Raw genomic sequence first — 18,643 nt, 5'->3', positions numbered from 1 at the left:
CCCCGCCAGCTCCCACGATAAACACAAACAGGCATTGCTTGGTCAAACCTCACTATTGACTTTATAGATACCCTCATCACAGCAATTTAGATACATAGTCTTACCATTTCTTAACTTTTCCAAGTCTTCTGGACTTGTCAAAAATTGCTCTTCAAACTGGAAAGCAGAAACAGTAAAGGAGTTCTTGTTATTCATTCCACAAGCATTATAGAACTTAAAAAAAAAATCTTCATTGTTGCGAGTATTACAGATACTCTCCCTTCCCCCCTCCTCTATTGACCCCCGCTACCCAGTTCCCCCTCCATCCCAGGCCTTCACCACCTTATTATCTTTGTTCATAGTAATGCATATATGCATATAAGATCTTTGTGGGTTTTTTTAAAAAGATCTTTGGTTAATCTTTCCCCTCCCTCCCCCCTTACCTCTGAGATTTGTCAGTCTATTCCCTGTTTCCATGCCTCTGGTTTTATTTTATTCATGATTTATTTTGCTCATTAGACTCCTTGTTTATTTTAATTTTTAGATACAATTGTTGTTACATATGTATTTATTGCCTTCTTCTTCTTCTCCTTCTCCTCCTCCTTCTTCTTCTCCCTCCTCTTCCTCCTCCTTCTCCTTCTCCTGTTCCTCCTCCCCCTGATCTTAAAGAATACCCTTCAATATTTCATGTAATGCTGTGAAGCTCTGACCTTCAATTCTAAATGATAGCTTTGCTGGATAGAGTAATGTTGGTTGTAAGTTCTTGCTATTCATTACTTTGAATATTTCTTGCCATTACCTTCTGGCCTGCAAATTTTTTCTTGATAAATCAGCTGACAGTCATATGGGCAATCTCTTGTAGGTATCTAACTGCTTTTCTCATGCTGCTTTGAAAATTCTCTCTTCATCTTTAACCGTGGGCCTGTTTGGGACTCTCTGCACTTCCTGGACTTGTAAGTCTATTTCTTTCACCAGGTAGTGGCAAGTTTTCTTTCATTATTTCTTCAGATAGGTATTCAATATCTTGCTCTCTCTCTTCTTCTGGCACCCCCATAATTTAAATGTTGGTATTCTTGAAGTTGTCCCAGTGGCTCCTAAACTATCTTCATATTTTCTATTATGATTATTATTATTATTTTTTGCTCTTCTAATTGAGTGTTTGGTTGCTCCCTCATATTCCAAATTGTTGATTTGACTCTTGGAATCCTCTGCTCTACTATTGACACTCTGTTAATTCTTCTTTATTTCAGTTAGTGTATGCTTAATTTTTGACTGGTCCTTATTCAGGTAGTTGATGTTCTCACTAATTTCCTTGAAATTCTCATTAAGCTCCTTGAAAGTCTCACCAAGTCCCTTGAAGCCCTCATTAAGATACTTGAGCAATCTCATAACCATTGTATTGAACTCTATATCTAGTAGTTTGCTTGCGTCCATTTAATTTAGTTTTTTTTCTGGAGATTTCTTCTGTTCTTTCATTTATGACATGAACTCTTTGTACTCAGAATTTCCTCTTTAGAAAAGCCTGACACACACTAAGGTAGAATTCCCAATTAAAGAAAGTAAAAGGGGCTCCCAAATTAGTTTTTAAATTTTAAGCAGAAAACAACAACTTTAGTTTTTTATATGATTCCTGGATGTGAATATCACCTCTTTCATGTACTGTTTTCTGGAACTTGAACACATTACTGATTTTTTCCCTTGTCTATATTCTCATTTATAAAATGTGTATAGATATGGTACCTGAGCTATAGGTTGATGGGAATAAGTTCAGTTAGTTATGCAAAGGCCTTTGAACAGTACCAGGTGCACAGTAGGTGCTCAATAAATACAAGTTGTCATTAGGTTTTAAAGATGACTGCTTTTCATATTAACTATCCTCTCCCTTTATTTTTTAAATTTAAATCAATATAACCTGGGTGAAATACACTCTGTTGTTAACCTACATTCCTTGCCCCACACCCTCTTCAGTCAAGCTGGGATAGAGGAGAGGAAGCCTGGGATGCTCTCAGAATCATCTGCTGCTCACCTCCTGTGCTGAACCCCAAAGGTGAAGTCTGAACTACAACAAAAACGTTGGGCTACTTGTATCCTATATAATAAAGAGGCAATATGCAAATTAACCCTCATGCCCTCACAAGATGGCTGCCTACAACCAGGCTGGCAGGGGGTTAGTGAGGGACGACCAAATGACTGAACAAGCAGGCTATGTGGGGCGACCAGGCCAGCAGGGGATGGCAGTTGGGGGTTACCTGGCTGGCAGCAGGAGACAGCCAGGGGCAACCAGGCCAGCACACAGAGGCAGTGAGGATTCATCAGGCCAGCAAGGGAAGGGGCAGTTAGGGGTGACCAGGCAGGCAGACAGGTGAGCAATTAGGAGCCAGTGGTCCAGGATTGTGAGAGGGATGTCCGACTGCCGGTTCAGTTGGACATCCCCTGAGGCATCCCGGATTGGAGAGGGTTCAGGCTGGGCTGAGGGGACCCCCCTTCCGTGCATGAATTTTATGCACTGAGCCTCTAGTATATATAGAAAAAAAGCTGGGTGGCACTATTTGCATTTCTGAGCACTTTTTTAGTTATGAAATAGAGAAAGGACCAAACTAAACTCCTATGCATTCACAAAACAGTCAAGAAAGTGTAAGCCAAGGCTCAAGTACACATTATTACGGAGGGATAACACTACAACGGAGCACTGGAAGGGAAGCTCCTGTCACCCAATGCTATCTCACCTGAAACCCTCTTTTTTTGCTCTGACCTGAAGAACCAGATTCCTGAATTAATCCATGACTCCCTCCCCGGGAAAACCTGGCTTCCACACAGACGCTGGGGCCCTCTGATCTGGACTGATAGGTGTGTTTCTCATTGACCCCTCTAGGGGGTGGAGCTTGACACAGTGCCACAGAATTGACAGTTTTCCACAGGGAATCTGGTATTTTGACACTGTAAGTGCTTGGCTGTGCTCCTAGATGCTCCCATTCTTCTTTTAATCACCTGTTTACTTGTCTGCATCCTGACTGGACTGTAAGCTTCCTGAGGGCAGGGACCTTGTCTGTCCTATTCATCTGTATCCCCAGAACCTAGCACAGAAGCTGGTACTGAAAGGTGCTCAACAAAATTGTTGCAGAGTGGGTGTATTAAATCTTTTAACACACATTTTCTTACAGTTGCTTCTCCCCATATTTCTGGTTTAGGCTTTAACTTAAATTGCACTTATTTTCTAATAGCATTTTATTTTTATCTCTTTATTATGGAAATTTCTAGCATGCATAAAAATAAACAGAAAATTATCCTCCTGTACCCATCACCCAGCTTCAATAATTACTGACTCAATCCAACCCTATGTCGTGTTTCTGCCCACCACTCTACCGTTCTTGTAATAATTTGAAGCCAATTCTAGACATCATATATTTCACTTTTAAATACTTCAATCTGTTCCTCTAAAACATAAGAATTATTTTTAAAATAACCACAATACATGATCACACTTAAAACATCAACAATGATTCTTTAATATCATCCAATATTCAATCAATGTTCATGTTTTTAATGTTGCATAAATGTTACAAATGATATATTACAGTGTGTTTAAATTCAAATCCAAAGAAGGCCCAAACATTGTGATTAGTTTCTTAAAGTTATTTTAATTGTTTATGTTCCTTAATGAGAATAATTTGTTGTTGTTGTTAATCTACACCCAAAAATACTTTTCCATTACTTTTTTTTCTTTATAGAGAGACTGGAAGGGAGGGAGGGAAGGAGGGAGGGAGGGAAGAGTGAGACAGAGAGAGAGAGAGAGACAGTGATGATAGATAGATAGATAGATAGATAGATAGATAGATAGATAGATAGAAAGAGAAACATTCATGTGAGAGAGACATATCGATTGCTTGCCTCCCTCACCCCCACTGACCGGGGTGGGGATAGAACTGGCAACCCAGGTATGTGCCCTTGACCAGGAATCCAAACAGTGATCTTTCAATTTGAGAGCCATTGCTCTAATCATGAGCAAACGGCCAGGGTGAGAGGAAATTTTAATAATACATTAGGTTGAATCTGTTCACCTCTTAATAACTGGCAGTTTTCGTTTTAATGCAAAACTTATCAGAAGCTAAAAAAAGCTTATAGCTTACTGAGAAAGTGTGGCAGGACAGTAAGCAGCTAGGAAAATTCCTGGGCAAGTGAAATAGGAAAACTGAGACAAGAACATTAAACCAGGCCAAACAACTTGAACAACTTATGGACAGCTAGTGAAACACAAGACCTTATCTTCCCTTACCAAGGACACTTGGGAGCAAATGGTTAATACTTCTCCCTAACCAGAGAATATGTAGCTTAAATCACCTGGTCGGGGAGATAGAACACAGAGACCCAATTAATGCCATTTGTGCCAGCCAAACCCAAGGACAGATGAAGTCATGGGAACAAATAACAAAAACCCCATTAGAACCAGACAGACCCAAGAAAAAGTAAAATAGTAAAACAGACCAAAGAACAACCCCGAAGTCCCTATACACTTATTTGGATGCATCAGCATATTAAAAACACCACTGGAAAGCTGATGAATATTCTATGAAGCCCTCCCCTAAGATTCTCCTCCATAGGAAAACAAAATAGATAAGAAGCCCTCAGGACAAAGACAAGTGCAGGCTCATTCTAGAGCACACCCATGCCCCTTCTTGGGCATGAACTTTTTACTTCCTCCGAAACTCTAAGGGTCTCCGTGAGACTTGCAACTAGGAGAGCAGCAGGCTCACCGCCTCATCCTGTCTCCAAGGCCCCCTTTCCTCTGACTTCCCAGTGAGCTAAAACCATCCCCGCCTTGGCTCACTTCTATCACTGTGACCTTTACTTCCCAGTGAGCTAACAGCAGCTCTGCCTTGGCTCACTTCTTCCCTCTAATGTTTCTCGGGAGCCAAAGCAGACCACTGCCTAGCCTCTCTCCTGTTGCTTCTTCTATCCTAAATCCTACCTTTGCTTCACTGTCCCATCTTTTAAAAGGTTAAATGAATAAGCAAATAAATTTATAGTACTCTCAAAATCACCTGAACTCCTGTTGTGAAACCTTTCCTACACCAAGTCAAGAACCCACACACTACACCGTGGCCTGAGGCAGACCCTCTCCGGGCTGGTCCCAGTCTGGTAACAAAAGTACTTCAATACAGTCAATTTTAGATTCAACTTAAGATGACAGAACTCAGAACCCACCTCAACTCCAGCTGCAGCCAGGAGCCAGCGGATGGACTCCATTCTGCCTCGTGCATTGAAGTAGTGAAGCTTGGGCTTCCCAGCCATGATGCAGTCTCCTGAATTCTCTAAACATGAATGAATGAATGAATGAATCACAAACATTCACTTTATGATGTGTGGTAGGAGAACACCCATAATGCTGAGGGAGTATCTGCCCTATTCATGGCAGAGTTGAAAGAGTCCCTGGAACGTCTTTCTTGGTCTGATTTCTCACCCATCAATAGCCACCCCTGAAAAATTGCTCCAAACCATTGTTATGTCTCTAGTGGGTAATATCTGATTGACTTGGCAGGCAATAGGGGAAAGTGTGTGGTAAAGATGTATTTATGGGTATTACAGGGAGGGGAAGGATTAGAAAAGTAATGACTATTGAAAATCTCCTAAGGATTCTGGCCCTTTGGACATATTATATTTTTAATCCTCTTAACAGCCTATGAATTAGTTATTATACCCATTATTCAGTACATGAAACCAAGGCACAGAGGTTAAATGACACATTCACAGTCATACTCCAGCTAGTGATGGAAATTGAAATCTAAAAGGGAACTAAAAAAGGGCAGGGCCAGAAATCACCCAGGTGTGACCCTGGGAGCCTGTGAGGTAGCTTGAAACCAGAGGACTTCACTGAAGGGGGGGGGGGGGGGGGGGGAGCATAGTCAGTCCTCAGCGCCTTGGAGTTTATGCTGCATTTGTTCAAAAGCTGAAATTATGGCAGAGACTCACTTAATTGTAGCTCTAAAGACCCTAATTCTTTCCACAAACACAGGGTGCTAATTCCTTACCTTTTCTGGAATTCTACATTTTACCTATACTTAGTGTGTTTTATAAGCTAGAAAATTAATGTTACTGCATTAACTTGACAGTCTATGGAATGGAACTAACATTTGTTCAATGCCTATCATACAATGCGCATTCTCTCACCTATTTATCTTCATTTAATCCTATAAAAATCACCTGAGATGGATTCTGTAATTACTCTCCTTTTACAGTAGGAGATACTGAGGCTTCCAGAGTAACTTGCTCAAGGTCAAGTGGTATCCACCAACTTAAAAAATGAAATAAAAAAATAGAAAATACCAGAGTGCATTCTATTAACAACAGATAAGCATTGTTTTGTGAAGTTTAGTTTCAGTTACGTTTGTGTTTGTGTAGATGTGTGCACGTCTGCACACTTGCTTGGTTATTGTAAGAGGAGGAGATAGTTTGTTTGTGTCTGGTCTTTCCCAGGCTGCATAGCAACTGGACATAGCCAGGAACCTGAGAATGAAACTCAATGGCTCCAACAAGGGACACAACTAGGTCTATCATTGTGTGAATGGAAACACACAGGACCCATTAAAGGCATGAATCGTATCCGTAGCTGGCTTGGCTCAGTGGATAGAGTGACAGCCTGCGGACTGAAGGGTCCCAGGTTCGATTCCGGCCAAGGGCACATGCCTTGGTTGTGGGCTTGGTCCCTAGTGGGGAGCGTGCAGGAGGCACCCGATCAATGATTCTCTCTCATCATTGATGTTTCTTTCTCTCTCTCCTTCTCCCTTCCTCTCTGAAACCAATAAATAAATACATTAAAAAAAAAAAAAACATAGCGAAAACCAAGATGGCAACATAGGTAAACACCTGAAATTGCTGCCTTGCACAAGCACTTCAAAAATACAACTAAAAGACAAAACAGACATCATCCAGAACCATAGGAAGGCTGGCTGAATGGAAATTCTGCAAAAATAAAAACAATAAAAGCATGAATCGCAAAGCCAGGACTTAGGGAGAAACAGTTGCATTTTCTTTGTAAATCCCAAGTGCTGTTTAGAAAACATTAATTCTCCTGGAAAATTTTGTTGTGGAGTTTGAGACAAAAGACATACTTCTCTTTACCCAATGGATATATCTCTGAAAAAGTGAGTGGACTTGAATTTTAATACCAAAATGTTTTTAATATACACATTGTGGATATGAGATTCATGAATCTAAGCTTTAGAAAGAAAAGACTATTGTGGAAACATATTTAATCAACCTGCTTAATAGGGTTTTTTGTTTGTTAGTTTTTAAAATATATTTTTATTGATCTCAGAAAGCAAGGGAGAGGAGAGAGAGGTAGAAACATCAATGATGAGAGAGGATAATTGATTGGCGGCCTCCTGCACGCCGTACACTGGAGATTGAGCCCGCAACCTCCTAGTTCTTAGGTTGACGCTCAACCACTGAGCCATGCTGGCTGGGCAATCAACCTGCTTTATAAGTGGAGGCTTTGTCTATTGTACTTTCTTATCGTGGGACATGGAGATGCAATGATTCAGCAGAAGGAAGAGGAGAATTTAGCATTAGCATGTGGCAGGTGTTTGCTATGGACTAGAATTCGCAGAGCTTAGTGACAAATCCTCTCACTAAGCTCCCTCCTCCATTGATTGAGGATCAAGTTACAAAGAGAAATAATTTCTATCTTATGTAATGTTTTATCATAAAGCTCCTCCTTAAAAGCAACTTTCTTCCCCTCCCAAATAGGAGGTACCCAATGTCCTGATATGACTGGGCCAAAAGTTATCATGAAACTTTGCCTGGTCAGCAGAAAATGAGAACCCCAGATGGTCAACGACTTGCCAGAGCTCACACACCTTTGTTCCTGATTCTCAGTATCTACTTACTGTGTCTACCATCTACAACGACCCTAGGAAACAGCTTCTAATATCCTCTTTTAAAGACAAGGAAACTGAAGTTTAAACAGATAAAGCACCACCTCTACTCTCCTATGTTTTGTTAGTGTTAGGCTAGTTTGAACTCGTCTTCTGATTTCATAACACTTTGGCAGGCTTTGTGCTTCTCTCCTGAGACCTTTGTTCATTTTTCCCATTCAGAACCCATTAGTCAGCTAATGGTTAAAGAGGCAGGAAAGAGAAAAATATTGAACTCCCAAGGTCCTTTTTGTTCCCTGATTTTTAGTGGTTTGACAAGAAGAAATATTAATATGTGCATGCCTTGCTGTACATTGATATCCTAAAAAACTATGAGTGAATATAGCATCACTATATTTCACCTGAATAAGGAAGTCAGCTTATATTCCTTGAAAGGAATATGTCCTATGATAATTCCGTAGTAAAGTAAAGGAGCTAAGTCTCTCGGGGTGGTTCTCATCACAGAGTTTTTTTAATAAAATCAAATCCAAATGATTTACTATCACAAGAAATGCAAAAGGACTATATCAGTTACTAACTTATAAAACTGGACTAAAACCAAAATTAATTATATGCTGCTTTAAGGCACAGAAGGACTGAAGCTGGTGCCAGCCCTCTGGGAGCCATGTGTGTGGTAGACACAGTTACCAGACCAGCTCCTTGCCGTCAGGGTCAGAGTCAACTGAGAAACACAGGAACCAGGACTGGTCCCTGCTCTCATTGGTCTCAGTCTGGTGGGCAGACATGAGAACCTGAGTAGGTCACACCCCTCATTTGTCACACCCTGCTAAGGTTAAACACTGGGACCAAGCCTGCTCCATGCCCTCAGGGGTCACAGACTGCTGGGGGAGAACAGACATCAGATTGGGTCCCCTTGCTGGAGTCAGTGTCTTGTGTCATTCAGCGGAGAGCTAGTCCCTCGCTGTAGTCCTGGAAACCAGCAGCGCTGTCCCAGCGACCCTCCAACAAGTCCCGGATTTATTGAGGCTGGTTTGCAGGCTCCAAGACAGCCCTCACGGCATTTCTTAGCACAGAGATGGGAGACATAGAGACAAAGCCCAACTCCTTTCCTTGTAAGGTTCATAAAGTGGTCAGGTTGTTTAATAATTGCACCCCAATTCTCTCTTCTAAAAATAGAGATAGGTAATATGTACTTTTGAGGGCTATTGAGAAAATTAAATGTGAAAATGTACATAAAAGTCATTAATAGGAATTAGTAAATGGAGGTCCCCACCTGTTCTCAGTTCCAGGGAGATGGGTGAGTCTTTGGACACATTGGTTAGCACATGTGTCTTCTTTTATCTGTCTGTCTATCTATCTATCTATCTTCTTCATCATCATCATCTATCTGTCCATACTCCATCATCTGTCTATTGTCTACATCTGCCAATCATCTATTTGTCAATTTATTTATCTATTTATCTAGCTAGCTATCTCTTGACTCAGAGTTCCAGAACAATGATATTTTATTCACTCATAGTCATTCTGAATGTTATCCAGCTTTTTTCATTAACCATGTTCTCCTAACAGACACTTATTTTGTGTATTTAGTTGGAAATACTTTATGGTTGACTTTGCAGTTGGCTGTTAAATCTATGTCATCTTTCCAAGATAAAGTTGTTTTCAAAAATGCAGTAATTCTCTATCCACTTTCACCTCTCATTCAACTCCACAGACTGTAAATAGCACCAGGATGGAACTCTACCCCACTCTGTGTTCTTCCTGCAAGTACAGAGTGAGATGAAGGGAAAAAGTGAGAATATTAATCTTAACTGTGGTGACTGAATCGATAAAGTGATGATTTCTTGTAAAACTTGTAAACAAATGCTCATTGCTGCTGCTTAAAGGTGTAAAGCTTGAAAATTTGAGAAAATATATGTTAACACTATTGTCAAGTACATTCTTGAAACTAAATGCACATTTCTTTAATATTTTTCAACAAACAAGCAAAAAAAATAGAACAATGAACAGGACACCTCCTCACAAACGTATTACCCAGCCCAACACACTAACAGCACCACACTTGGGAACCCTGTTCCAGCCATTTCCTAGACTGGCCATGAACCCCAGGAGAACACGGGACTTCTCAGTTAGCTAATCACAGCAGAGACTGAGAGCAATCTAGTTCCACTGACATTCAGACTGATTTTATCCTATCATGATAAATTTAATTTTGAACTTTCACAGCCTCGGTAGTATTACAGTATTACCATTCACAATGGCTGCGCGTTGACTCTTTCGACAGAGAAAGCAACTTTAGTACAAACACCTACACTCTCTTGCACTGATCAGATTCTCAGATTGCCTAAAAGGCTATCATTTTTTTCTCCTCATGTTATTACTTTTTCTCACACCACAATGCTCATGCTCTCGCTTTCTAAATTCTTCTATTTTACATTTTCATAAAGATGCATCCAACAGTAATAGAATGCACAACTCTTGAACTGTTCCTAAGCACACCAAGAAGGCACGATGTGAGTATAAAACAGACATTTTCTTGTACTATGGACACATTTTGAAATATTGTTTTGGTGACTTCACTGTGAGAATGTGGTGCTATATATGAAGGTTTATAAAACCAGTACTTACCTTATTAAAATCTGTCTCCCACTTGTCTCAGCAACTCACAGCCACCTCCTCGTTTGTTTAGAAGCCGGTTTTACAGTTGAATAACTCCTCCTCTCTGAAAGAGGGAGCTTCCAGATAAGGGAAATCCCCTCCCACAATGTTCAGGGTCCATGGGTTCAATGCCAAATAAGAAGAAAAATGGCAAGTCATCCTCGGATCACGAAACGACTGGTTAATATGTTCCTTCTCAAGGTCAGCAAATAAAAGATTAAACAAAACTTTTCAGATTGTGAAACTCTCTCTGCCAATCAGTGGGCAGAGAAGGGCCTTTTTGAAGGGCTTGCTGTGATTGTGAAACTCTCTCTGCCAATCAGTGGGCAGGCCTTTTTGAAGGGCTTGCTGAGAGGTTTGCATGAATTGGATGCAAGGACTAAGGCAAATAACAAACCTCTTCTGTGAGCAGCACAGGGAGCTGAGGTCAGTAAAGGGCAAGCTGATGGTGGAATACTTTTTCTGTTGGGTTTTGGACAAAATACAGGACACCTGATGAAATGTGAATTTCAGACAAGGGACACACTTATTCCACAACATTATTTATTGTTTATCTGAAATTCACATTAAACTGGGCATCCTGTATTTTCTCTGCTAAGTCTGGCAGCCTGGTTAGTACACCTTTTCCTCTATGCCACACTCATATCAGGCTTGCTAGCCGCTGGGCCTTTGCATGAGCCATTTGTTCTGTTTGGAATACTCTACTTTGAGCCACTACAGCATTTTGACCTTATATGTTTAATATCAGTTTTCCCCAAACTCTGTGAAGTCCTGAGAGTGGGGCTTTTATCTTGTTTCCAGTCATGTCCCCAATTGTCTGGCACAGCACCTGGCGCATAATAGCTCAATAAATAACGTAGTTTTTTAAATTATTAAATGGACTATTTCCAGCAAATACAATCATAGAGAGAATGGTAGAAAGTAGAGAAAGCCCAACATACCCATCCCCCTGCTTCAGAATTGCCAACAATGTTGTTGATCTGTACCTTGTTGTGGAGGGTGCGGGGTGGTCATGGTGGTGGCCTCCTAAAAAGACAGATCCATGTCCAAATACCTGGAACCTGTAAATGTGACCGTACTTAGAAAAAGGGTCTTTGCAGGTGTAATTAAGTGAGGGAACCTGAGATGACATCATCCTGGATTATCCAGGTGGGCCCCAAATCAAATGACGAGTGTCTGTACAAAAGAAGAGAAGACACAGACACACAGAGGGTGAGTTGATGTGAAGATAGAGGCAGAGATTGGAGTGATGTGACCATGAGCCGAGGAAAGCAAAAAGCCACCAGAGGCTGAAGGAGGCAGGAAAGGGTTCTCCCCTAAAGCTCTGGAGGAAGTGCAGCCCAGACAACACTTTGAACTTCTGGCTTCCAAAAGTGTGAAGAATACATTCTGCTGTTTTAAGTCCTTCAGTTTTAGTAATTTGTTATAGCAAACACAAGAAACCAATATATGGGAACCTACTTCTCCCAACAATGGGATATTATTTTGAAGCTGATCAGCTGCCTCCCGCACATCTCCCACTGGGGATGTGCCCGCAACCCAGGCACATGCCCTCAACCGGAATCGAACCTGGGACTCTTCAGTCCACAGGCCGACGCTCCATCCACCGAGCCAAACCAGTTTCGGCTCGTGAGGGTTTCTTTACAGTGGACTTATTTGCATCAGAGTCCATGCAAGATCCCTATGTTGCACTTGAATGATATGAACACATCCATGAAGACATGAGTGAATGAATACAGATGTCAGGCAGAGGAGGGGGTGAGGAATTCCCAAAGCCCAGACTCAAACCCTTAGGTCATCAAGCTGTGGGTGGAGTTGTCCAAGGTGTTATGGCCATTTGTGATGGAGCAGTAAGGATGCCAACACCATGCCTGAACACCAGACCCTCTCAGGAGAGTGTGGAGGCACAGTGGCATTCAGCTTTGTTAGAGGGCTCTGTGGGAAGGTACAGAGGAGAGCCCGACTCACCCTGGGAAGCAACTGAGGTGAGGAGCTAAGCATGGCCACGTGGAAAGGAAGGGGTTAAGAGGGCTGTGAGGAAGGATCCCCAGTCATGGGACTCACTGAAGGACTTAAAGAAGGTGGTGATACTCAAATGTGCATTTTAGGAAAACCATTTTGGTTGCAAGGAGACAGCAGACTAGGTGGAAGTGAAGCTACAAACAGGGAGCCCTGTGTGTCTGTCAGCTCCCTCCCCGTGCTATGAGGAAGTATGCCAAAGCCAAAAGCCCAGATTTTCTGGGAGGGTGTTCATTAGGAGCCATGAATGTGGCCAAAGTTAGAAATCACTCCTAATCCAGCCACTCTGGCCCAGTGACAGGCCAGGAAAATAGAAAAAAGATTTTATATGCATTCAGTAACATATAATTTATACATGTAATCTGTACCTTGGAAGTCCAGGTCTGAGCAACATTGAGTGATCTCAGAGAAAGCTCAGCCAGGGCCCCACAGAACATTAAGTAGCAGAGCGTTGATATACCAAGGAGTCATGGACTGAAAGGCACCAGAGAGCAGAGCTTTGGTTTGTTGTCTTGTTCATCATTTCCCCAACCCCTAGGACACTAATGAGTCTGTAGTAGGCATATCGCTGTTGTATTGCATGACAGCAAAACTCATAACCAAAACATTTTTATTACCAGAAGGAAAGCAGCTCTTAAAGAAAATTTCTTATGCCATTACCAAGAGGGGTAGCTATTTTCTTGTGAACAACTGAGAATGTCAGATATGAATTCTACACTCAACTCTTTGAAGAGCTTTGTGACAGACACATGACAATTACTGGAAAAGATAAAAGAGACCTCATAGTCCATGTTTCCATTTTTTTATTTAATTTTGAATTCGAAGAGAGATGCAATCGAAGGAGACTGAAAATCTGATTTCATATTGGATCATAATGAACAAGAATAAATTGTAAATAAATCAGCTCATGGTAGTTTATTATTTGATTACTTGCAAAAGCTTATTATTCTCAGAAAATCCAAGGTAGAGCATTTCACTGTTGGATAACTTCAGAAAATTGCTCCTGCATGTGCTAGGAATCCATGCCTGCATTATTTAAATCTTGAAAATCTCCCTGGCTGCTTTTACTGCTTTTGCATCTATGGGAGGCTTCCTCTGACTGCCGGGCTGCAGAAACTTCTTCACAGGAGGGAGGTTGCTGATCCTGGTTTTCAGGGCCTGCAATGCACAAAGCACAGCCTCAGATGGAGACACAACACCCAACCCTCATTACACAGGCAACGGAATCAGAGACCCTCGTAGACAGGACCAACGGAGTCCCCTCTATCAGCACCAGCAGGGGGCTGGGAAAGGGACACCCAGCAAGACAAGAAGATAAGAGGAAGGAAACACAGCCCAATAGCACTTTCCCCAGAGACAGGATTCAGTTCACAGTCTTCTTCCCACATGGAAATCCTGTGGATTCTCACTCTTGTGCAGGCAAGGAAGACTAATGTGACTGTCAGAGCAACACAGGTAAAGGCTCCAAACGGGAGAAATGAATATGTGGGACAACTGGGCTGGAACTGAAGAGAGAAAATATAGGTCAACCATGTGGACAGTCAAAAGCAATCTTCCCTGTGAGAGAGAGACAGACAGACAGAAAGAGAGAAGGGGCGGTGGGGAGAGAAACACAGTATCTGAGAGAAGGAGCAGGAGCTGAGAGAAGCACATCAGAGGAAGGAGATCTGCTCACACAGTCACAGGTAAGAGAGACGAGGACACAGGGGGGAGGAAGGGAATCCCAGAGAAAATGAGGACAGATACTGCATGGAATAGGGCTGAGCACAGAGACGCTAAGCCCTGGGTCCCGCTCATTGTGAAAGACAAACTATTCTCCTTGAGGCAGCATCCACCTCCAATTTCCTTGGCAAAACAAGATTCTCCTGCCTCAGAACAGGGCCTATGAGCAAATTTTGGAGACCTGGGGGCAGTGGGGAGTGGACAATGATGTGATCATAACATGGCCAGTCCAAGAACCCAGATATTAGATTCCAAGATGGGAGATGTGGGTTCCCTCCCCAGGGCTGTGAAAGGGGTCACCTTCAACAGCGGGAAGTTGGCCAGTAGGCTGGGGTCAATCTCTTCAACTTGGTAGATAAGTTCAACCAGGTGAATGTCAGCCTTGCTCAGCCTGTTGCCAACCAGGTAGTGTTGTCCATGGCTCTTCAACACCTGGGGGAGGGAGCAGGTTATGAACACAGTTGCACTCAGGCTGGGTCCCCCTGCTCCTCCCAGGTCTCTCCATCCCAGCTTCCCATCTGTGCTGTCTCACTGGACCGGTGCAGAGCATCAGACCACATTCATCTCCCCTGACTCAATGAGACAGAGAGTAGCAGGTCTTTGCTGTTCCTTCCTCACCCCTCAGCTGAAGCCCAGGCACCCATCTCATTCTCCCATTCCCACGTCACTGGGCTCCCTCTGTGCATGTTGGTCTGGCCAGGGCTTGCACTGACTGCACTGTGTTTCTATGTGCCACACGCCCGGAAGCCTCAGCAGCTCTGAGATTTCAGGACTTGTCTTTCCAGGCTGTTCTCTCTCTCTCCTTCGGGCAAAGACTCCATCTTCATGACATCCTTCCTCAATCCTGAGAACACTATTTCAGAGTCTATATTTCTCTTCTTGTCTGCTCGTCTCATTTCCAGGTCTACCTATGTAGGATCTGAAATAATCCTGGAACAATTTGAACTCACCATTTGTCTTACAACATTGTCTCTTACTCCTGAGCCACCCGTGCCTCTCAATAACATTGGGAGAATTTGTTACAATTCACCTGTGAACTACCTAAGGTGACTGCACTTGTCGGTAACTTACTTCTAAATGCATCAAAAAATAATGTTTGGCCCTAACTGGTTTGGCTCAGTGGATAGAGCATCGGCCTGAGGACTCAGGGGTCTCAGGTTCGATTCCGGTCAAGGGCATGTACCTTGGTTGCGGGCACATCCCCAGTACGGGGTGTGCAGGAGGCAGCTGATCGATGTTTCTCTCTCATCGATGTTTCTAACTCTCTATCTCTCTCCCTTCCTCTCTGTAAAAAATCAATAAGTATATATTTAAAAAAATAATGTTTGATTATAGCAGAGAGGGATGGGGAGATATATGATTAAGCAAACATAATTATAAAATGTTAATTTTTAATCTAGGTGCTGAGTCTATATGAGTTTATTGTACATCTCTTTCAACTCTTCTGTTTCAGTTTTTTATAATTAAATATTGGAGAAATATGTGATGCTTATTAAAATCATTGCAGCAATGTGGAAATCATAGAGAAAAAAAGCACTCATGGACCACTGACTAAAGATAACATTTTTTCAAATACACTTTCAGACTAGATAGATAGATAGATATGAATGGATAAGTACTTAATGACTACAATAAAATATCAAATGCTATATTGTTATATGCATTTTGCATTCATGTGATCATAGGACTCTTTATTTTCATGGGATCATGGGGCTCTTTATTCATGGGATCATGGAACTCTTTATTTTCAAAGTATAGATACACCTAAATTGCAATATCTATTTAGGTTTTCATCATGTGAAATGTGCCTAAACTCTTAGCACCACAAGGACCAGGAGAGTGTACCAGTATGTTCTGATTAATACCAAATTCTTTCCACTTTGAATAGAACCTCACACACAAGCAACAAATTAATATCTGTTGAATGAATGAATGATTTAATACTTAATAAAAATAAGTTCCTCAGTATTAATCTTTTTACTTCCATGTAAGCCTCCGGTATCCCTTACAATATTTTTGTTGATGTTGTTCATGATTTTATTTAGCATGATTCCAGGGTGTTCTAATCTGAAATACTCTCCTTTTACCTTCAAAGAGAAGCATTAACTAATGTTATGTATTATGTATATTGATGGAACTTTATTCCATCAAACTTTATTCCTCAAAAGTTTGAGAGACATATCCACAAAATGTGTAGATTATTTATTCCTTAACATCTTTTTATCTGTTTCTTCCTCTCCATCCCACTGCCTTTCTCTCTGTTTAGATACATCTCATCCATCCCAGAAACCCTACCATATACTCCTGGTGGGCAGTTGGGGTCATGTTGCCTGTTGTCAGCATATTTTCCAGTGAGTTGCTTTCCTCGCGCCCCTCTTGGATGAAAAGCCCCTGCATGGTGTTCTGCAGGATCTACTCCAATCGCTAGTGTGGCTCTAACTGTGGCCATGAAATGCCATCAAATAGAGAATTCTAAATTGGGTCCTAGTAAACTGAACTTTTGCTGACAGATTATAACTTGGATATACCAGGTACATGTCCTCCCCACAGCTGATTTTGATAACATCCTTGGAGAGCCAGGGTGCTCCATCAGTAGTCAGGAGGGCCCATTGGAAGTGAAGGTCAAATCCCCAGGACTGCACAGGCACCACTTCTCTTTGTCCTCTAGTCTCAGTGCCCCAAACACTGAACAGCCCACTTACCTTTTCAAAGGCTGGGAAATAACGATGTGTTGTTCTCTCTCTGATCTGGGACATCTTGGCGTCTTGTTCATTGGGTGGGAATAGTGGTAAACGCAGGATCATTTCATACAAATCTGCAATACCTTCTGAATACATATCAATCCTGAAAGACAAAAATGACCCAATTGTCAACTGTCACCTGCCTTACATGTTATAGTTTAAAAATGTAAGAGAATGGGGTATTGGGAGGTGGCAAAGTGATTCACCTCCATTGGGTGCAGTTTTTAAAATATATTTTTATTGATTTCAGAGAGGAAGGGAGAGGGAGAGAGAGAGAGAGAAACATCAATGATGAGAGAGAATAATTGATCGCTGCTTCCTATATGCCCACTACTGGGGATCGAGCCCACAACCCGGGCATGTGCCTTTGACCCAAATCGAACCCGGGACCCTTCTGTCTGTAGGCTGAAGCTCTATCCACTGAGCAAAAGCAGCTAGGGCTGGGTGCATTTTTATATACCAGTCATTCAGCTATGATTTTCACTTAGTTTTAACATTTCATATCAAGGTGGTTATCTATGTCTAAAATTTTTGTTATGCCATGACCAAATATACTGACAGAGAACATCAGTGAGGTGTCCAGAGTCACAGGCATAGAGAAATTGGTGGGGTCATTGCAAGTACCCAGTGAGATGCTACCTAGGGTTTGCCATCTCTGCTGTGGTTGGTTCTGGGCACAAACCCCATGTGATCCATAAGGCTAAAGGCTGCCACCTGAGGAATCTGCAGAGAGTCCCTGGCACAGACACCTGTCATGTCCCTCTCCCTCTCTCATCCTGTTACACCACCCAGGCCCATAAATATGCCCAATATCAGCAGTTTTTCCAGTGAGTTCCCATGGACCACAGTTCCCAACCTTCTCCATGTGCTGTTTCTAAACTTTGGCCATGTTTGCACTGCTTAAGACGTTACCTGAAACATCCCCTGAATGGGAGCGATCCTTTATATAGTTCCAACCAGTGCATATTATAGAGGAGGTTTTTTCTTTTGTTCTAAACTGGGTTTGCTACAATACTTATAAATATACCAGCTTTATTGAAATACTATATTTACATACCATAAATATCACCCTTTATGTAAAGTGTACTATTCAGTAGTTTTTAGTACATTCTGAAATCATCATCACATTCTCTCATTCCAGAACATTTCCTATCATGCCCAAAAGAAATTCTGTGCTCTTGACTGTCCCTTTCTTATTTCCCCAAAACTCCTTCCCCAGGAGATCACACAAGTACTTTCTGCTTATATGGATTTGGATGTCTGGACATTTTATATGAATGGAATCATTTTATATATGGGCTTTTGTGTGTGGTTTCTTTCATTTTGTATACTATTTTTAAAGTTCATTCATGTTGTCACCTACATCAGAATTTTGTCCTCTCTATGGCTAAATTACATTTCGTTGTGTAAATATTGCACTCTGTTCATTCATTCACCAGTTGATGGACATTTCTATTGTCTCCACTTTTTAACACTAGAAAGACCGAAATTTAGTATATACCTACATTGCCCAAAAGCAATCAAAATGACTGCATTGTGAAAGAATAACTAATGTGTAAAGAAATTTGTTTAAAATTAATTTTTAATATTTTTATATTATTTACAGTTATATAACAAGTTATTCGACATTTCTTTCATGAATTTAGGGCACTT

The 18,643-nt window shown here is 41.6% G+C and overlaps 1 protein-coding gene across 4 annotated transcripts in view; it reads right to left on the bottom strand.

Moving 5' to 3' along the window:
• The window catches only part of LOC102753133 (glutathione S-transferase A1), a 28,566-nt gene that overhangs the window by 6,918 nt on the left and 3,005 nt on the right, over positions 1-18,643 (bottom strand). The window contains exons 1-3 of one of the 4 annotated variants that reach the window (XM_006764309.2): positions 10,479-10,584; positions 5,182-5,288; positions 105-156 (exon numbers count right to left, since the gene is read on the bottom strand). The exons of 1 other annotated variant lie outside the window; for it this stretch is intronic. In XM_006764309.2, coding sequence (XP_006764372.1) covers positions 105-156; positions 5,182-5,268 — 139 coding nt within the window. In that variant the 5' untranslated portion in view covers positions 5,269-5,288; positions 10,479-10,584. Of the gene's footprint in view, positions 1-104; positions 157-5,181; positions 5,289-10,478; positions 10,585-13,325; positions 13,686-14,549; positions 14,682-16,951; positions 17,094-18,643 lie in introns of those variants that run through there. 2 more of the 4 variants (XM_015564330.1, XM_015564329.1) reach the window with 2 other exon arrangements.

This window comes from Myotis davidii, unplaced genomic scaffold (assembly GCF_000327345.1).
Source record: "Myotis davidii unplaced genomic scaffold, ASM32734v1 scaffold3621, whole genome shotgun sequence".
Taxonomy (NCBI): Eukaryota; Metazoa; Chordata; class Mammalia; order Chiroptera; family Vespertilionidae; genus Myotis; species Myotis davidii.
The sequence above is the reverse complement of the archived record's forward strand: the minus strand, read 5'-3'. Positions and strand labels throughout refer to the sequence as shown.